At 41.2% G+C, this 21467-nt stretch overlaps 1 protein-coding gene across 1 annotated transcript in view; it reads left to right on the forward strand.

Annotated features, from left to right (window-relative positions):
* ptprsa (protein tyrosine phosphatase receptor type Sa) overlaps nt 1–21467 on the forward strand; it is a 127704-nt gene that overhangs the window by 25382 nt on the left and 80855 nt on the right. The window contains exons 4-5 of the mRNA XM_054602976.1: nt 9545–9733; nt 17441–17458. Of these exons, the coding sequence (XP_054458951.1) occupies nt 9545–9733; nt 17441–17458 (207 nt within the window). The remainder of the gene's footprint in view (nt 1–9544; nt 9734–17440; nt 17459–21467) is intronic.

The following is a 21467-nucleotide window of genomic DNA, read 5'->3' on the forward strand; positions in this document are numbered from 1 at the left end:
AAACCCAAGGCTTAATTATATAATTGTAAGAGCATTTTAGTTCTAAGTGAGGCGTAAAAGTGTTCTTATCAGACGGATAAATAGAAAACAAGAGTGTGAAGGGAATAGCTTTCAGAACGTTGGAAGATGCTATCCAGGACTTTTACAAAGCTTGTGTGTGGGACTGCAGCCCAGATCCTACTGGATTTAGCCACAGCTGTTGATATTTAAAGAACATTGTGCTCCTTGGCCCTTAAAGGGCAACACCACATCCGACATATGTTGCTCTAGCCTCTCTTTCCCTTCTGCCCATAAAACCCATACACCCAGAGTTTTCTGTCACATCCATCTTTTGATATATTTGTTTAAGGATCACATTTCTGTGGGAATGGGGGCGCCATTGTGTTGGTACAGCAGAAGGGGAACTTGTTTTTGTTTTGTTATGGTACACTCCGAAATGTATCTGTTTTTTTTCCTTCGTTTTTTTTCCAGAACATTGACCATTTGCCAATTCTTTTTATATTGACCTATTCATCCAACATTTCAACTTGTCTCTCCCCGGTGAAGGCCCACATGCTTTGTGACCCTCGTTGCCATGTTTACGGGGCATCTCTGTATCTTGAAGTTGCCCTTCCAGCCACCATATGTTGAGAGTTAACTGTCTCTGGCTTAGTGCACTGAGCTAACAGCCCACCCAGACAATGACATCACACCCCAGCTCCAAACCTTTTGCATTTACTGTCAGTCTTGTTTTCAATTTTTGGTATTTGTTTGGTTTAGACCAGTTGCTTTGGCAGAAATGCCACAGTACAGCAGCTCAGCCCTCTAAATCCATTATTGTTTTGGCCCAATGCTGTTTGGGAAGCTTAGAGAAGCCTTTACTCCACATGTCGGGAGCACCAAGTCTTGATTTGTACACACATATAAGCTCTGTTCACCCCCTGTTAAAGCAGTGGTTTTGCTATTTAGAAAAAACATGACAAGACCATCCTTAACAGATCAGTTTGTTTTCCACAGAGGAGGCCCTGCTAAAAAAAATGGTGATGAGTTGGAAAATAGATGTTGTCAGTTAGCATTCAGGGTGTTTAAATAATGAATTCTAAAACTTACTTTGCAGTTGAAAAAATGCATATGACTCCAACCTCATTGCGGGACATATAACTGTGCCAAAGTTCAGCATAGCACAAGGCATATATATATATATATATATATATATATATATATATATATATATATATATATATATATTTCAGGAGAATAAAGCTGAGCTATTTTTGTGATTAAATTAGATGATATGCATTACATTCTCTACAACTCTTAACTCTCTAACAATTAAACAACAGAAGCCCATTCTGAGAGGCTTGTACAGCAGCATTGCCACCCACACTGTGTGGTAAGCTGACGTCAGGTTTCAAGGTGCCCACTGCTGCACACACATACTTGAATAAACACACACTCACACACTCAAAGCCACCCACCCCTAAACCAGACCTGACTGGTTGACGTTTCTCCACGATGAGGCATTTCCTTTAATGGCCCCAGCCTCATCCCCTGTCTCCCCTGGAGTTCGCCTGTCTTACCCCAGACGCCTCAGCAGCCTGACAAGACAAGGAAGGGAGAGAGAGACAGAGAGAGAGGGGGAGGGAACTCAATAAACTTCCAACGGTTGAGACGGATAAACAGAACTTTGTTTTTTCACCTTTTATGTTTTTTTTTTTTTGTTCCAGCTTTTCTTCTTGCAGGCAGGAGATCTTAGGAGCTGTCCTAGACGATTACTTGTCTCTCTTATCATCGCTGTGTCTATCACGGTGGCTCAACACATCAGGGAAATGGCCTGTATTATATGTTTCCCTATTGAAGACTAGACGTGGTTTCCAGCATTTATAATCATAGGGCAAAGCAGGCATGTCATTCATGAAGAAATCGTCAGAAATCCTCTTCATCAGTGGAAACGCATGAAAAAAAAAAAAAATGTGTCTCGCACATTCCCTCATTAAACAGTGTGAGAATGTGTGGAACAATTTTCAGTGCAGCTTCTTTCGGTTCATGAGTTTCAATGAAAGTAATAAAGTGATATTATGCAAACCTAAATCTTGATTCAGGGTTCCATATTTTCGCTTCCAATTTTATACTGTGAGTTTTAAACTGATCACCAATGAGAGTCTATGCAGACAATGGTGCAGCAACTGAGGCCAGTATCATTATCTTGATTGGTACGTGCAATGCGTGAGTAAAATTGGGCAATGGTGGTCTAAATGATTGTCATATCAATCCCCCAGACCTTTTCATAAATCTGGTTGGGAAAAGTGAAAAAGTAGTGCTTGCCTCATTACCACCACTGGGGTGCCCTTGAGCAAGGCCCTTAACCCCAACTGCTGTAGTGGAGCTGCTCATTGGCCAGCAGTCAAGCAGATCAGACTGTTGTTGTACTGAACAGCTTCCAGGTGTGAATGTGTAACCGTGTGAATGTGATCAGGACGTTCCTGGAAAAGAGAGCATTGCTCTCAGTGAAATAAAAAATAATAATAAATGATTCACTCTCAGAAAAACTTACTGCAGCAGCCGTGTGTTTATTTGAAATTATATCAGCCAAGTGGTGTGTTGGTTTATAGGAACTGGGTCTTCAAATCTGAAATGATATATGTATCCAGAATAAAAGATTAAACATGGTATAAATGTTAGTGTTGAAACGCAGGATGTTCTATAGACAAAACCTGAGTTCCCTTCTTCTGCCTATCATGGACATTACATTTTTTCCCTTCTACTATCACAGTCAACCTGAGGGTAATATATTGTTTCCTGCCTGTTGTTGTCTATAAATAAGCTTTTCTTTTCTTAGTTTGGTTCCCGGATTTTACCATTAATTCCTCTCTTCTTCAATTCTTTTGACTTTCACATTTGACAAAACTTTGGTCATCACTGCTACTTGTGCTGGTTGCCACCATTTGTTCTCTAGAATATCTCACTCCTGGCTGCTATCACTGTCTTTCTTTCTTTGGCAAACAAGCTGTCTGCTTGTTAGCTCAGTGGTGCTTTATGAATGTGGCCTAATATGGGCTGTAGTCAGAATTGGAGGTGGTGTGGAAAGTACTTGCAAATCACCAACAGTTAGAACAGTCAGTCAGTGTGGTCAGTTTGAGTGCCAAACTAAAGTTCTTGTCACTCACATATTTACAATTTCCCATTGTAGAGAAGGGTCACTTAATGGAACACCCAGCTGCTGTGAATATCAGGCCTGTGACCTTTTTCCTACAGTACACGTGTGTCATCTGCATATACAGTACCCCCACAGTATAAATAGGTGTAATAGCACACATATAAAACTGAAACAGCCCCAGAGACCTACAGGGTACATACTCGTCCCACAGTTACCTTAAAGACACCGTCACAAGGTCGGAACGATGACCCACAAACTCATGTTGCGGTTCGATAAGCAATGCTGCAAAACTTCTGCCTTACTTTCAATGTACCTCCAACCTTTTTCAATGTTGCTGTCTCACTCTATTCGTTTGTCAATCTTTTCTTCTTTCTCTTTTCCTTTCTCTCATCTGGTCTTTCAGGCTTTTTTTCTCCGGGGTTGTATTTCAGAGATTTGGATGTAAATGTTGCCCTTGGTGGCTAGATGTGCTAGGTGTGGAGAATACCAATGGGACATCAGACATTTTTCTGGGAACAGAGCAGGGGGGTGGAGGTTGAGTGCTTGCTGTATAATAACCGTTATTCAGCTGAGATGGCTATCGAGAGAGGGCTATCGGTGCTGGGGCCGGAGACACTGTGATTAGATTTCCCCCTGTGTTGCTATTCTTCTCTGTCCCCGGATCTTTCTGTGTCACTGTTCCCCTGTCTATCTTTGTATATACCTCAAACAATACAACAGGAATCCAATTGGCTATAGAATTCAGAGGAATGTGACAGAAAGATGCATTGAAGATTTTACGTTTTTTCTTTGCTTTAAAGATACACATTTGGCTGTATACCATCATCACAAATTACCATCTGTCAACCACAGAAAAGAAAGCTTCTAAGTGAAACAGACCCGTGTCCGTATGGGATAAAGATCAGAAGCTTACACACCTGGTTTCACACGTTCTTTTTAATAGCTGGATTCTTTTAGCTTTTTCTTCACAGCAAGACCAAGTGCAGACAAAAACAGCTTGATCTCTTTCACAACATAAAGGATACAATGATATGGTCTTGAACATGCATTGTGTTGCACATAGTTTGGAAACATTTACTTGGTGAGTTAGTAGTCAAGCATAGAACCATCTAGACTCACATATATGGTCCACACTGGTGTAGGAACTTTGTTGACCATGAATTGTGGCCATAAACAACTTTTACATAAGGATTTTCACACGTACGTGTTTGTAAATGTATTTACGTCCATTCCAGTAAATATATCAAACGTAGCATTTGCCAATATATACATGCATAGACCGTTCACAGAAACCTGCATTATAGGAAATAGACTGACAAAAATGCAGTTGTTTTACAGCTTTACTACAGATATTCATCCTTAACACACTTACTCATCTCTTTTACATCATAAGTGTGATGTGAACAGTTTTGGCTTTCGCTGTAGGTGCAACGCAAATGAAATGGTAATGTCCATACAGCCAGCAGCTGGGACTGCCCATTAGTTAAACATCTATGTATGTGTGTGAAAGAGACTATGCCATCCGTAGTCCTCATCCTCTTCCACTATATTTATCATCTCTCTCTCTCTCTCTCTGTAGTTTCAGATCTTAACCTCTGTTTCCTTTGCTCGCTCGCCCTGTCTCTCCCCCAGCAGTCCCTCTGTGGTATCAATGCACAGACCTGCTTAAAGCCTGTGTCTCTATGCTGTGCCATTGGGTAATCAGTTAACCTGATTAAGCTGCTGATGAAATTAAATCATTTCAGTAAGTGAAAATAATAATATGAGTAATGGGTGCGGGGGATGGTGGAGCACCCCACGGCATTTGCTGCAGTGCCAACCAGTCGGGTTTTACCTCTCTCTCCCTCTCTCTCTTACTGTATCTCTCTCCTCTCAGTAAGATAATTGATGGCTTAGAACAAGTACATTTGAAGCCACTGTATCAGACATTTTACACCGTAAAAATTAATAACGTGCAGTATAATAAGATTAACATCTGTATACAGTATAATATCTTGACCAACGCTCAGACTCCCGGGTTAGTGAGTCAGTTGCTGTTTAGCTTACATTGTAGAGCCGAGCACCATCACACAGGCATGTGTAATACTATATAGAAAATTGGGTAAAGCATATTGACAGCATTTCAAAAATCGGATGTCTTGTTCTTTGTGTTGGTCAGTAGGTAGAGAAAGGTCCTACGGTTAAGTGCTCATTGAGTGGAGCTTAGGTTGGGCGTGCCATTCATGGCACTGTTTTCAGTACATTTTTTGACACAGTATTGCATTGTATTTGCAACAGATGGTGAATGGTTAATTATGCTGCTGGGTATAGCACATCAAAATGAGTTCCAAGGTCATACTTTACATTTTCACTATTCATCAGTATACTATACTAAATGTGGTATTTATTCACAAAGCCCTTCTGTACAGTGCTGTCTGACTCTCTTCATACAGTTATAACTATAACAGGCAGATATTTTTGGTAGCAGTAATTCACTGGGAATAGGATTAGTCAAAAGAGTTAAATGAGTCTAAAGGACAGACCTTTTAAGAGGGCCACACTTAGCATGATAGAAAACGGAATGCAACAGCAGGCATGAGTCTGCAGATTAACAGCCGGGCAGTGGCTATGCTAACCAGAGGCTGATTAAAATGCTTTGCACCTGTCACAGTTAATGCTATTAAATGGTGAAGCGCAGTTAAAGACAATTATGGATAATGATGGCACTCAAGCCAACCCAAAAAGAGAATGACACAAATCAAAATCGAGGAAAGGTCAACTGGAGCCTTTAGGTTTAGATTTGGAGTCATGCTGAGCAGGCCAGCTGTTGCATGGAGTGGACATCTAGTGCTTGCCATCACAGTAACCCTGGGCTACTTTTATCCCCTTGCAAAATTTGAAAGCCTTCTCTAAATGACATATGCATTGAGCAAGATGCGATTTTTGAAAACATCCAAATCTGTTGAATAGTTTTTGAATGTTGTAAACATGTTTTCAACTACAAAATGGCCATTGCTGCCGCAGTGCTATACATCACAGCAGTGTAGAGGACCAAGCTGAGCAGCCCAAAAGCCAATCATCTGCATATGCTTACAAGTATACGAGCACTGACCAATTTCCAACTCAATGGGTGCTTCAAAAAGGCTTCTGTGCCGCTTTAATAAACATGGTGGACCAACAAAGAAGACCGGTTGCATGCTGGGAGGATTAAGATTCCTTTTACGCACCCCCAACTTGCAGGTTGAAACAAATACACCAGTGGGGTTCTTTTTTCTTTTGAAACCCAAAGGGTGAGGCTTGTTTTGATATCTTTAAAATCAAGAAGATGATCATCAGATAAGACTCAATTAGAAGTTTTTTCTTTGTTCATATTTTAGCTTTAGCTTTAGCATTTACACTGTAATAAAGACAATTTAATGTGACTGAATGTGTGTGTGTGTGTGTGTGTGGAAGGGAGAAAACTAAAACTAAACAAAAGGATCAAAAGTGATATTGTGCTTTGAGAATTATTGGCACACTGCAAGGTATAACTGCAGCATGTGTCTCATGGCTCTGTTGTAGGATGATTGTCAGCATAAGTGACAAAGCCTGCTTCCGGCAAAATAAACAGCAACGTTGCCATTTACCAATAGTGCACATTGTCAATTCTATTTGTCCTGGGAAGATTTGTCATCACAGAGAACCCCCAGTACACATCATAAAAATGCAATTGCAAATCCATTATAGGTGACTGGCCCTTTGGATATTTTAGGATACTATCAGTGCATGTCATTGGTCGCCTTCTCCCATCCACAGTCAGGCAGGCTATCCCTGAAGTAACACTCCCTCGATGAGTGATCTATTTATTTTTGCATGGCCGCTTTTATCGACAGAGCCTGTAAGCTTCGGGGGGAAAGATAGTATCAGATTCTATTCCTGGGCATGTAAGTAACCAGCACACATGCCATTTATTCAGGAATGGCTGCCTGTGCTGTATCAGGTCAGAACAGCTGTATTGATAGTATCATAGCTCCATGAATCCTTCATCCCTGCTTCTTCTTCACTGCCGTTTTTGTTGGTTTGCGTGTTCGCCTACCCTTTTCTGCCCTCCCTTGTTACTTCTGGCAGATTCCCTTTGTCAGTTGCCTAATTTCATTTTGTCTCAAATTCACTTACTCTGTGTACGTTTCCAGCTTCATTACTGTAGTCTGTGCAGGTCTCTGTCTACCGTCTACCTTGGCAACATCAGATACATCAGATGTAACACCCATAGGGCAGGCCGTTCGCATACAGATCTAGCTAGAGGATTACGAGAGTGCAGCACCTTTTATGGTAACTTATACATGGATCATTAATGGCACACAGAAGAGGGGTTTTGTGATGACATATTGCTCTGTATTGTTCTGAGGTTTGTAAACTGTAGTGTAGGCTTGTCATTGATTTTTCTAAGCTTCAGGGGAACTTGGTATAAAGAGATTATGCAGGGGTGATCATAAATAATCAATGGAGAGCACACAGCATGGAGCCTAAAACAGTGTAAATGCATGAACCTCTTTGAAGCTAGCATTGGAATATCCATCGTGCTCTAGCTGATGGTAACCAAAGTAGTAACCTATCTGAACTTATTTATGACCACCTCTGGTTTTTCCTCCTATTTCCCTATATATCCTTTATTTTCCAAGATTCAATATTTCAAAAATCACATATGAGACCACCACTCTCCATACATACACTCCAGTGCATATTGGAAGTGCATAAAACAACACAAATGCTTTTTATCCTGTTGACTAAAGAATAAAATATTTAAGAACGAATAAATTATGCAGGATGCGTCAATCAAAAATATTAAACATATTTCAGATTTAGCCATCCTTTTGATATGAAATACTCAAATGACATGGTCAAAATAGAAGATTTTGAAATAACTATCACTTTAATCCATCATAATTGCATTGTGCACAGGCTTTTTTAGACAGACAGACCATCCCTGCTTTTAGATTATTCGTCTGACTACCCTTACTGTCCCAATTTCCCTTAATTTAATACTCCCCAGGTGTCGACGACACCACGATGCTTTCTGTAGACTAAATATGAGGTCATTGGCTCTCCAGATTAACAGTGACCTCTGCTGTGCCACTGGCTACCATCTTACTCAGTCAATCTTCTTAGAGTGATGTGGCCTTGGGCTTCTGATGCATATTACAGCTCAGAGTGCTTACCCCAATGGCTCTCGTCATCCAAGAATGAGTCACTGCTCTGGCTCCAGCCGGGGTAGATGTCAAGCGATCTGACCCAAGGGACTAATTGGCCCAAGAGAGCTTGGAGCATTCATAAGGAGAACAATGACCACAGAGCACACTACACTGTTGTCTCTTTACAGTGAAATGATTACTCAATCATGCATGGTTATTAGCTGGCAAAGACACCTCAGTCTTTGCTTGCTAGTGTGATGGTTCTTGAGTAAGTGTAGCAATAACAACAGTCAAAGAGGCTTAAATATTACCCCTCTACACAACCCTAGCACCTTTTAATGCCAGAGTGAAATCTGACTGATTACATCTCTCCTCTGGTATTCAGCCCTCAGCTATTGGTGGTTATAGTGTGTCTCAATTTAAGTGGTGGTTGTGCAGAGCTCTTTGTAACATTAGATTGACTTGAGGGTCATTTGTTTGGCTGAACATGGGGAATCTAGATTGGGAAATCGCTGTGGTTACCAGGGTTTCCTTCTGGTTATACTTTTCACTTCATTGTCTCCTCCTCTGATCTTCTGTTTGCATTTAAAGACATTTATTTACTACTTGTTATACTGAGAACATGTGCACGGAGTCAGTCTCCTTCTAAAAGGCATTTGAATATGACAAATGGTTGTTAATGGACAAGCTAGTTGATAGCGGTCATCAAGTATCATCAAGTATCTGCTTACGAGATGATTTCTCTAACCGTTAGAATCCATCAGTTGTTTTCTGAGAAAGAGAGAGTCGAGGAAAGCACACTGCTTGCTTTTCCTGGTGTTTGTTCTTAAGCCTGTCCATTACCTCAATGCAGACCTCTTGGAGAGCCAGATTACTAACGAAATGCAGTTTACATTTTTATTCAAGACTTATCTCATCGATTTGTTTTGTCATGTGCCTGGCTACCTTACATGGCTAACTATAATCTGGCATTCCTAAGGTGCATATGTCTCATTGGTCAGGGTAAATTGTCTCCTGAGATAAAGGAAAATGTTGCATACAAAAGCAAGATGGGGCTCAATAATCAGCCTGTTTATTTTAACACATTTGAGGGGATTTGGGTTTATGGTAACACGGGCACTATCCCATTGTAATAGCCCATGTATTCATTCATGGAAAATGATTGTAAGTACACTGAAGTACACGCAATACTATTTTTGTGCAACCACTTACCTTTCAAAATGAATCACACCCCCTCCTGTTCCTGTTCTTTTCACAGAGGACCTGCTCCCACCAGGCTTTCCTAACATTGACATGGGCCCTCAACTCAAAGTGGTGGAGCGCACTCGAACAGCCACCATGCTCTGTGCTGCCAGTGGCAACCCTGACCCAGAAATCACCTGGTACAAAGACTTCCTGCCCATTGATCCCAGTGCAAGTAATGGGCGAATCAAACAGCTACGCTCAGGTAAGGAAAGCCCAAGCATAATGTTGTTTCTTTTTTCCCCTTATTCACTTGAAGATTCCACTGGACATGTTTTGCAAAAGTTAATTTGTTTGATTTTGTGCTTTGCAGCTAATGTGGCTTCAAAGCCTAATATTTGTTCCCCCAAATTGTTTGACAATATGAGAAGTGTATCTAAGAACACTTTGTTTGCATTTCAACAGATTTGTATCTTCAGTTCAGAACAAATTATTGTTGAGTAAGGGAGTTAATGCAACACTTACTAAAACAACATCAATTTTAGCTAACTTCGTGTTAATGTAAACGTTTTAGGAACTAAAAACTTTGCTTTGTTTTGGTTAATTTATCCAACTGATCTGACTGACATGGCAATACACCAAGTGATATGAGAATTCATTCAACCCATAAGTTATCCTTATATTTAAGACATTAAAATCACCCAAACTGCAGATACAACTCAATATATTGCTTTGAAAATTAAACATGTGTGTTTACCCAACTAAACTTGGGCATTCACTATGTTTAAAACATACAAACGTGAAATTATGAGGGCAAGCTCAATTTCCTAGATTTCAGTACAAAGATCAAGCGTTATAGCCATAGTAATGTGACCATGTTGTTATTACCATTTATCATTAAGATAACAAACTATATTCTAAGAGCCTAACATTACTGAATGAGGTCAAATGATTCACAACAACCCAGAAGTGTGTCATTGTAAACAATGAGAGCAAGGTCCACGTTCCACTGACACAATGATATGTTGTCTCGTTCCCATTGATGAAACCCCACTGAGAGGCCCAGTTTAGCTAAGTCTAATTATATTGCTAATTAAGTGCAGGGCCTGGAGTGGCCCCAGGCAATAAGGGGTGGATATTTTAGGTCGATGATTTTGTCACCGATCGAAAAAATCAAACAACTCCTATTTGATTTGTTGCAGCCAATGCAAATGTGTAGATACCACTAAATAAAGAGTCTGTTGCCATCGAGTCCCTGCACAAGTTGTGGCCCTCATGAGCTGTGCACTCAAAATAATCAATTTGTCATTATTTGTCTCATTATTTATGACTTGCTAAGTCCACAGGCACTAAGGTACCATTAATTTGAGATATTTTTCATATTTAACTTACGGGTGCACAGTTTTGAGATAAATGTTTGACTGTTAAGATTTCAAAGCAAAACCTACTATCCAAGTATATGTGATTATTTACCCTCTCTAGAATGATGTACATCTTTCTGAAAACTCTGGTTTATAGTAGCCCTATGACCTCCTGGGTTGACACATTGATAGGTTGATGTTTTTCAAGGTTGTGTATAATTATATTGAAGGCCAGCTTTGCTCTGGCTTCCCTATTAACTTTGTCCCAGGGCTTTGTGAGTTTTGAGCCTCTTTGGATATTTTTTTTTTATATACATTTTATTTATATAGCACTTTTTTTATTTTCTTCTTAACATTGGTTCAAAGTGTTTTACAAAAGAAATTAAAACCAAACAAGGTGATGATGGACAACTAAATCCAGCTTTCTGTCTGTTATCTAACCTCTATATCATCTGTCTTTATCTGTTTCATGACTTTGTCAATTGTCTCTGTGTGTCCTGTCTAACTGAATTTGACTGCTGTTTGGTTGTCTCTCTCTTTGAGTGTTTTGTCTGTATTTGTGTCTGAAACTCAGATGTGACTCACATCGCAGAGTCTTCAACACGTTTCATTTGGCCGTGACCCATAACACAAGTTAAAACTGAAAAATAATAACGATAATAAAAATAAACCAACCAATAAACACAAACTAAAAGCAAGATAAAACATTTGATATTTTACAATTGACAACAAAATTGGGTTTATTAGATTTTTCACAAAAATGCCTCTTATAAGAACTATAAAATGTAAATTCACTGCTCCTTCCATGCTATGTCATGGTAGAACTGCAAAGATACTGCAGTAGGACACAAGACCCAACTATACTCTAGTCCCTTTTAATTCTTGCGTAGCAGTGACTTTAACCTCAACCTAAAATGAACTATGTTGTTCTTCCCCTTTTTTTATTTACTTTCCTCTTGCACTGTCATTTTCAGAAACCTTTGGTAAGTGTCTTGCAAAGCCCAGAAAGCCCACCCACTCTCCTTGAAGCAGATGGCATATTTAAACTACTTTCCAAAATGCATGCGTCCCTTGCTCTCCCCTCACCCTTGTCCTCGTTTGCCACTTGTTCCCTATGTTCTGTTTCTATTGCTAAACTTTTTATTTTCTTTCGCCCACTCTCCTTACTTTATCCTCTTTAACCCCCCCACCACACACACACACACACACACACACACACACACACACACACACAAAGGAACTTGGAAAGGCAATTCAAGGCCAAGCAGCAGAATGAGTTGGGGATGTGGTTAAGAAATCATAGTGCACTTTTGAGCAGCACAGTTTTCATTTATATTGGGAAGTCTTTTGAGGCGACATCCTGCTTCACGCTAATGCTAATATCCATACTTAGACTTGCAGTGCCCGGTTCAATCACCTTGTCTACAATATTTTAGAAACTTTACCTATTTGAGGTCATAAGTACCTTGTGCAAGGTAACCTTGGAAGCTGGGGCTTTAACTACTTTTCCCCTGACCATATTATCTAGATATTACGCTGCTGATGCCTCCTGTCACGTCCATTCTTTCCCTCTGCTGTGTTGCGAGACAGCAGGCTTTAAGGAAATAATTGGACTCTGCTTGAATCCAAGAAAATTATTGCTGTGCAGTCATAGCCCACAGTATTTTTTGTCTTCTTGGTGAGACATATAGCAAACACTTTCCTCCAAAAAAAACACAGTTGTTTTATACTCAGGTGGAAATGATCAAACTTTGTTTCTCACAATAACAGCTTCGTTGTCCTCAAATACACTTGGAAAGCACAGCAAGTACTGAGACTGGCTAAACAAAATCTTGAGTTCTTTCCAGGTGAAGGTCTCTGCAGGACCCCCGTATTGCTGAACCCTTCAATACCACACTTGGGCTAGGTCGACCCTCTGGTTTTGGCCAAATGCTTTCTCAGGAGAGCATTTTTATTCTCTTGCCAATTTGGCCCACATCCCCACTGGCTTTCAGATCTCTAGCTAAGGCTCTATTGCCTATGCTAGAGGGCGAGGGCTCAATAGATAGTTGTATTTGGCCACATTTTGTTCTCCTCCTGACTTTTTGAACTACTTGCAAAAATATACCCAGCCACTTTAAGCTGGGTATGTTTTACTTACAGGTCATGTGTGTATGTAGGAGGGGTGAAAAGGAAATTACTTTCCCTTGTTTCAATACCTAGGCTTCCGTAAGGTAATGTTAGCTGGGGGCTTGCCTTTTTTTCAGCAGCCCTTTCACTGGAAAGCTCATTCGGCACCGGGCGGGATTTATGCTGATGAGAAAAAGGCCTGCGTGCTCGAGCCCCCTAGGCTGCCATCTTCTCATGGCCTCGGCAAGTAGCCATCTTGGGTCGTCAGGTTTTAGTATTTGCTTTCAATTATAAAGGTATTTTCAAAAAGACCAAAACAGAACAAATGAAAACATTCTTTTGGCATCCTTTGAATGTGTATTTTCAGATTATCCTGTTGATCAGATTGCTGTTGACAATCTTTGGAGGCTACCTGTTTACTTTTTTTGCTTCAGGCACACTCTCAAGCCTCAGGGGGTGCCTCTGATGGCTGCTTTCCCACGGAGGGAGGTAAAATTGAGACTTCTGGGAAGAGATTGGGGTGCAACAAGGGGAAATTGGGAAGTGGGGAGGAAAACATGAGTTTGAAAGCATACTCAGCCTCCAGCTCCTGCAAAAGAATCCCCCACCTTTCTCATGTGACCTTCACTCTGTCTGATGTTGAAGCGTGCATAACAATCTGACTTATTCCCACCTAAAAGAAAAGAAAACATTGTAATAATAATGTTGATTATATATTTACAGGACAATAGGGCATCCAGCACTTGTTTGTTGAATAGCTGCCTAGCTGGCTGACCCGTTATTTATGGGCCAGACCATGCTGTGCTGGCGGGGCAATGATATTTGCATCAGGGTCCCCCGAGGAGCTCCTCTAGAGGTGTGGAGGGAGCTTGACATTTCTGCCCAAGTCCCTGTGGCTACAGACCCCAGGCCCTCGCTGGCCTTGTCAGCCAGAACAGATTAACCAGAGGCCAGAGAGACAGTGAGAGGATTGGGAGGAGTGCATATTCATAAAGATTAAGGTCCCTTTTTAATTTAAAGGTTTAAAATCATGACCTGACATTGGATGGCTCTTTTACACACACACACACACACACAGATGTATGTACATCCCAATGTGAATCATGCCGAGTTCAATTCCACTTGGTCTGAAATGAGCAAGAAAACGGTCACATTTGTTGACATCAAAGCTGCTCTGCAGGGAGTGGCTAGGAAGCTCTGCAGATGTGGCAACAACAGCCATGTTTTCCCTGAGACCTGCTGCGACACCACCAAGATCCCAGGCAGGTGTCTATGTTTATGAGAAGGTCAGCCAGACGCCCTCTGGAGGGTAGTCTGACTTTGACACTCGACCAATCACGCAACCCCACCCACCTCGCACGCAGATGGGCAACATCTCTGTCCAGATTGCCTCTGGCCTGACTACATTTTCAATAATCATTTTAATATATTCAGAGGTTGGTTTGACAAAACAGCTGGGGTGTTCTGTGGAGCAAATAATGCTGTATTTGATAATGTGAGGAGGTCAGTGGCCTGTTGAGGTATATTTAGGTCATCGTCACCCTAAGCTGATCAACCCCTGGATGCCCAAAGCTGAGAAAGGAAGCTTATGTCCATATGGTTGCGTGCCCGTAGTACAGGTGGATTTGCCATTGTAATTGAATACAGACTGGCCGCCCCAGACCCAGCTTGGTCAGATCCTTGGCTATGTTTCTTTTTTTTTTATTATTCTGCTGTATTATTCAAATATTCCAAGTTCCAATGACCTCCACTCTGTAAGTTCTCGATTTTTTATAAATACATATTTTTTTGTTGAACCAATCCCTTTGAACTGAACTCCCTCTATCTATTATCCTCAATCCTCCTTATTACTTTCCTCTTTTTTCTGTTATTCTTTTGTCGCTCAGTCCTTTATAAGACATTTGATGGCCTTCTCTTTACAAACCTGCTTTATTAACCTTATCCTAACCTCAACCTAACTTTGACCTTAACCTCAACTAACCTAGTAACCCTCTTAACCACCAACAAAAATTTCATCACAGCTAAAGCAAAATAAATCAACAGCTTCTGCAGCCTCTAATCTAACTCTAACTCTACAAGAATGTAACCTTCCCAGAGCCCTATTGTCCTTTTGTCTTGTGATTATCTATGATTATGTGGTCTCTAAAAACATTGCAGAAATAACTAAAATGTCACTGTTGTTTTGCCTGGGTTTCCAATGACTCTAAACTATCAGTGTGGCAAATTAGTGTCTTAAGGGTGATTTACATAAAGGAAGTTGAGAGATAGTCAAGAATAAATGATGATCTCTATTTTTTCCACTGTCATTATGACAATGTGGAAATTTGTAACCATTAATTACATTTTAAAATGAGATACATTTAAATTACTTTATGTTTAACGGCAGCAAATGCACACTACAGTATGAACATACATCTTGTCCATCATTGGTATATCATTTTCTACATATTTTAAGATTTATACATAAGCACAGTGCAACATGGTGTACAGAAGCTCTAAATAAGGGAAATAAACATCTAGGTACATTGCAAACCAGGCAGAACTTCAAACTCAGTGATTGCCTCCTACCCGCTGGTATCACAAAGGATGCCTCTGTATGCAGAGCAACAACAACAATCCCATCAGAAGGTATCGTCAATTTCATCCCACTGCCCAGCCATCCACACACCTTAATGTGCTGCATAGGATATGGAAATTACTGGCACCACTTTACATCTTAAACTCCAGGTTCTCTTGATTTCATATCATTTTTTAACCGTGACAGGTATTGTTGAGGAGATCAACCATTGTGTTGGTACAGCATCAGCTGAGATGCAGACACAATTTATTGCTCAATAATGATTATGGCTTTTGGATAGTGACGGAAAGAGTGAGATCGCGGAGACAAGCGCCTCTAGTGAGTGTCCTCTGTAGGGTTGCTTGGCTCACCCTTAGAGATAGGGAAAAACATGCAAAGGGTGCTCAAGAAAGCAGCTGCTCCTTCAGATTGAAAGGCAGCCGGTTGAGGTGGTTTGCGCATCTGATCAGGATGCTTCCTGGGCGTCTTCCTTGATTGACTTGGAGGAGACCCCGGGGTTAACCCAGAGCACGCTAGATTATATAATTTATCTGGCTTTGGAACGCCTCAGGTTCCCCTCAGGAGAAGCTAGAAAATGCTGCTGGGGAGAGGGACGTCTAGACTACCTTATTTAGCCTGCTGCAAACTCGACGTGGCTTCAGAAAAGCAGCAGGAAACTGACAGATTGATGGAAGGTTTTGTTGTTTTGTTGGTTCATCTAGTTAGTAGGATGGTGGCATATTCTGTATGCAAATAGCAGAAATCCATGCGCTCACACACAAGGGTGTAGTAGAACATGTAGTGTTAGGGTCAATGGAGATTGTGCGTACCCTTGACCCTCAGCTCTATGCCTGCAGGCCGTCTATGCTAAGTAGGGCACCTCCCCTGGCTTGGCATTGCCCTGCTGGCACTCTCAAGGGATGACCAAGGGCACGATGTAGCCATGAGTCATCCTGAGATTTAGAGAGGGAGACTAAGAGAAAGGCAAGACAGCGGGAAACTGAGACAAAGAGAGAGGAATGGAAGAACAGATAAAGAAAAGGGAATTATAAAAAAAACATTATGAAAACAATGAATGGTAGTTTAATGCTTGGCAGAGATGGGGGTTGAAGTTAAGCTGCTTCCCACACCCAGAGCTCTAACTGTAAGGGATGCATTTTACATCCCAGCAATGACTCGGGCTACATTTACAAGCCCCCCAGCCACTGAATGGACAAGCTCAATATTGTATTGTCCCTAATGGGACATTGGCTTGCAGTCAGGCATGTAACACAATACACACTCACAATAAACACAGAATAGGGGAACATGCTACTCTCAGTAAAATGAAACAACGGAAAGAGCCAGGGGATTGAATGACCGGGGAGGAGTGGTGAAGCTTGAGGTGAAGAGTCTATCTGTCACAGTTAAGCAGGTTTACGACCTGTAGGATAAATAAGAACTTCCATTCTTAACTCAGCAAGTTTGTTTCATAGTAATGTAGATACCCAGTATATAATAGTGGCGCCCTTGACTTGTTTCACTGTGTTTATTCAAGGTCAGTTGACTGGGTTAAGGCTTTTGCCACTGGTCAAACTGAGTTTCAGCCATGATAAAACACATATCAAAACCTTGAGCTTATTCAGCACTGCCGATGAATAATTGTGTTTCCTGTCTTAATATGGCTAAGGCAAGGAAGGGGAAAAACCAATAAGGCAATGGAATGTGCCAGTCATATACAGCTCCCGATTCCTTTGTGATACCAGCAGTGAGAGGTATAATTTTGTCCTTTTTCTATTTAAAAAAAAAAATCACCCATATCTGAAAGCCCTGTAAGAGATTACCTAATGGTTTGATAATCTAGTTCCAGTGATCCACCTTCCAGCCCAAATAACTCCTTTAACCATTACTAACATTAACGTTGAACTAAACTGATGTTGTGTCTTCGTTTTTGTCTCTCCTCCAGAGGGTACCCCGATTCGAGGTAAGATGTTTAACACAATGAAAAAAGGGAGAGAAAAAAAACACTAATTTATATTAAACCAGACATAACCGCTCCTAACTCCACCCAACTGGCATAATAGTGGGATTTTCATGGGGGGCTTTTCCGCTTTAAAAACTGACACACTCTTCTATGTCCACTAACATTAATATGTCATCTGTGTTTGGGTTCTGTGTTCTCTGTACACACTGTTTTGTTAGCGTGATCATACGTGTTTCACACCTTCATGCCCCGTGTCTCCTTTGATGTGCAGTTCCTCCACCTCTGTCGGCGTTCTGTGTTTTTGTCCCTTCCTACTATAACCTCCACATCATCAGTGTCAGAAAACTACCGAGCAATTCAAATTGTGTTGCAGTCTGGTTAAAATGCAGGATTGAGAAGGTTAAAAGCAGATCGGGGGGGGATGGTGAGGGTTATTACTTGGCGGTTTGTTTGCTTTTTGCCTCTGACATTTAAATGGTGTGGACATTGAGATGGAGCTGAAGGGTGGGGGATAGGTGTGAGGATGTTGCCAGGTAGGCAATGGCCTTATTTGTTGAAAAGGCCATCTTAGCAACCGCCTTTCTTCCTTATTCTTCTCTGCTGTGATATCCTCCTTATCCTTCTGTTCACCAACACAGCAATAGCCACATTCTGTTTCTTAATGCGCCCCTATCATTTGCATGAGCCATAGCTGGAGATACTCGTGGTATGTCAGGCAAAAGGCCAGTATAAATTACCTTTGATTCAATTTTGACCCTCCATGTAGCTGTGCGGCAAAACTGGGGAAGCCACTGTGTGTTATGACCACCTTATTAAAAAAAGGCAACATTTACAACCTTTTACAATACCATAACCGGCTCTTATAGTGTCAGAGGACAAACAGGAGGATATCAAGGTGGGAAGGTAACGACAGAGGTAAAGCAGTGTGACTCCGATGAAATCATTTTATATTTCTTCCTCTCCTCTCATTTTTGTTTTCATTTCCCCGGACAATTTAACTTTCACTTGTGATTATCCAGCAGGCTTTGTTGTTGAAACATTATCTCCCAGTTGATTCAGACTGATTTTTGAGTCGTCTGTTTGTTGTAAAATGCTTTTGTTCCACAGGCTGAGCAGGTAAGTGAATATATCAGTTTGCCATGTGTGTTCGTGTATTCATGGGGACAAGATAAATGTATTGGGTTTCACAATAACAGTTTCCACAGGAAAGGGTGTTGTTCATGATTGTTGATTAAGGTTCGCCATCTTCAACCATTCCATACAAGCCATACGTGACATGACAGTCTAAACAGAAGTCTGTTTTCAAACACATGAACACCTGAGCTTTTAGACTAAATTCAGACCCTTCAATTAAAAGCCCTCAGCCAAGAGCTCCCTGCTAGGCTTTGCTTAAAAAAAGAAGGTCTCATAAATCACATTGTGGCGAACTAAAGCAAGCATGACTTATGAACTCTGCATTTGCATAATAAGATAAGCTGCCTGAAAAGGGTCATTTCTCCCCATCCCGTTACCGAATGCCCACACTGACTCGCAGTCAGGAGTGTATGGTGCTTTTGTAGGGGGAAAAAAGGAGTGGCATAGGATCTGTAGAGAGCTGCAAATGCAATCCGGCTGTCTGATAAAGACATAAATGGTTTGTTTGGATAAGTGCACGTCCACACTAATGCTGACTTCCATCTACTTTAAGTCGCTCTTGCACTCTACTGAAAATGTACCCATTTGAAAACATTTCTTTAGGTTAGATATCATTTGTCTTAATGATGAGTCATTTTACATCACTCTATGTCAATTGTATTTATGTAGCCTAATATGACAACTCACAAATTTGCCTCACGGGGCTTTGCAATCTGCACAGTTTACAACACCCTCTGTCCTCAATACGATCCTCAATGCGTACATATAAGGACAATCGCCCCAAAAAACAAACTGAAGGCAAAGCACACCATTCACAGAGATAAGGGAAAGGAAACACAAATACAAAGGGAAAGAGAGACAAGACAACATGCAGAGAGAGAGTGAGAAGCAAGCGGAGTGACTGAATCTCTGGGAATGAGGCACCGTCAGTCAGCTGAAAGAGAGAGAGAGGTCCCAGGACGGCTGATGGTCCAGCACAGAGAAGCCTTACTAAAAAAAGGCGACAAATACGAGAAAATAGGGAGGAAGAGAGAGAGAGAGAGAGATAGGAACACAGCTAGGACACTGGTTTGCGTGTGTGACAAAAAAAACAAACGAAGTGAGAGAAATGCAGTGAAGTTTTCTCTTCAGCAGTACATGGACTATAAGTACAAGGCTTAACAGATTCATTTGAGATTGAGCTGCCGGATGGATAATCGTAAAAGACCCGAAGTAATCAAAACACAAGCCACTCACTGAAAGTTAAGGCACAAACAGAGTTGGACTGTCTGATTTAAGCAGGGGGCTTATTCCAGAAGAAGGTGGCACATAGTAAGATAGAAAGCACTGAGGTGAAAACTGAATCCATAGTAAGCAGATTATTTACCACTTTGGTAAATACAGTTTCACCGGAGTGACAGGCCCTGAAAGCAGGCTGAAAAGTTTCAAAAGGATTACTGTTAAATACGCAGGCCCAAAGTTGATCAGTCACAACTCTTTAGTCGGTTGTGTTGATGTTAGCAGAGATGAAGACACCCTTACTGCAACGGTAGTTAACATCGCTTTACCGAGGTTGCGTCAGCTGTAGGTCACTAAATGCTACTGTAGAGGGCTAGGCTCGGCTCAAAGCTAAAGTAACAAGTCTAATATGATATGGACTCAGCACAGAAAAGGGAAGTGGATGGATAAAAGAAGAAAGATTAATGGAATGAAAACTAAAAATTGAGGAGGAAGAAAGAGGAGTCCACGGTTGTTGGTCTCACGGAAATCCCAATGTGCGTCACGAGAGGCAAGCTCTGATAACCCCAGAAATTCTGTAATCATTTTGCCTCCATACAAAGCCACCCAGGTGCTGGCCTAGAGGCAAGCAGCAGCTAGAAAGGTAGCTCGACTCCCTACCTGCCTCATTACTGATTTCATGGAAGCTTTACAAGCCACCAGATGGGCACTGACAACAATGGCGTCACACGTGGGACCCCATGCTGGTGCGATCACAGTGTAATGACCTTGGCTTGGTGGCAGACCACGCCCGAGTGACAGAATATAGACAGAAGGAAAGGGAGATGGAGAGATAAGCTGCTGGTTCTGCTTTCTGCACGTCGTTGTCCTCTTTAGTCACCTTCTGCAGACACAAGAGGTATTTCAACTGATGTTCAACGCTACAATGACAACTGCAAAGTTGTTATATGGAACAATGCTGCACCAGCTGTCAAAAAACTTAGAAATATACCAGCCAGTGAATTGGGATACTACTGGGTTGTGTTATGTTTATGATTCGATAATGATGATGTGAAAATACAAACATAGTGTGAAACTTGTTAAAATCAGTTTCTTTGCATCCTCAGCTGCATTGTCAAACATGACAGGTCTGATGACAAAAGTTTTCATTTGCAAATTGCATCTCTAAACATCTAATTGTAGTTGTTTTATGATAGTGAGTCTAAGAATTTGTTGTAATGTACAGTAGAAATATATTAATGACAGTTCCTCCTGAATCATTAAGTTCATTAAGCCCTTTCTTTGTGCACTTCAGTGAGTTTAATTTGTCTACTGGAAAGGTTGTTATTTTATTATTGTGTGTTGGGTTTTAATTCCTCCGTAGCAGAGCTTTAGTGAGCAGTGACGAGAGGCTGGAGATGAGAAATGAAAGACGATGAGAAACATGAACTGAAAATCAGAGATAAAACGATGAAAAGAAACCGTGTGCCACCGGCAGGCCTTAGTGGGCTGTGGAAGGAGCAAGAGGGAGGGGAAGAAAGAGTGAGACTTGGCCAGCCATTTTGTTGATCGCCTAAACAAATCAATCAAGGCCCGCTGGAGCACAGTAATTGAATTACACAAATGGGACTGGGGGGGGGCACACATGGCAAAGCTGCTACAAAGCAGCGACGGGGGT

This window comes from Anoplopoma fimbria, chromosome 8 (genome assembly GCF_027596085.1).
Source record: "Anoplopoma fimbria isolate UVic2021 breed Golden Eagle Sablefish chromosome 8, Afim_UVic_2022, whole genome shotgun sequence".
NCBI lineage: Eukaryota > Metazoa > Chordata > Actinopteri > Perciformes > Anoplopomatidae > Anoplopoma > Anoplopoma fimbria.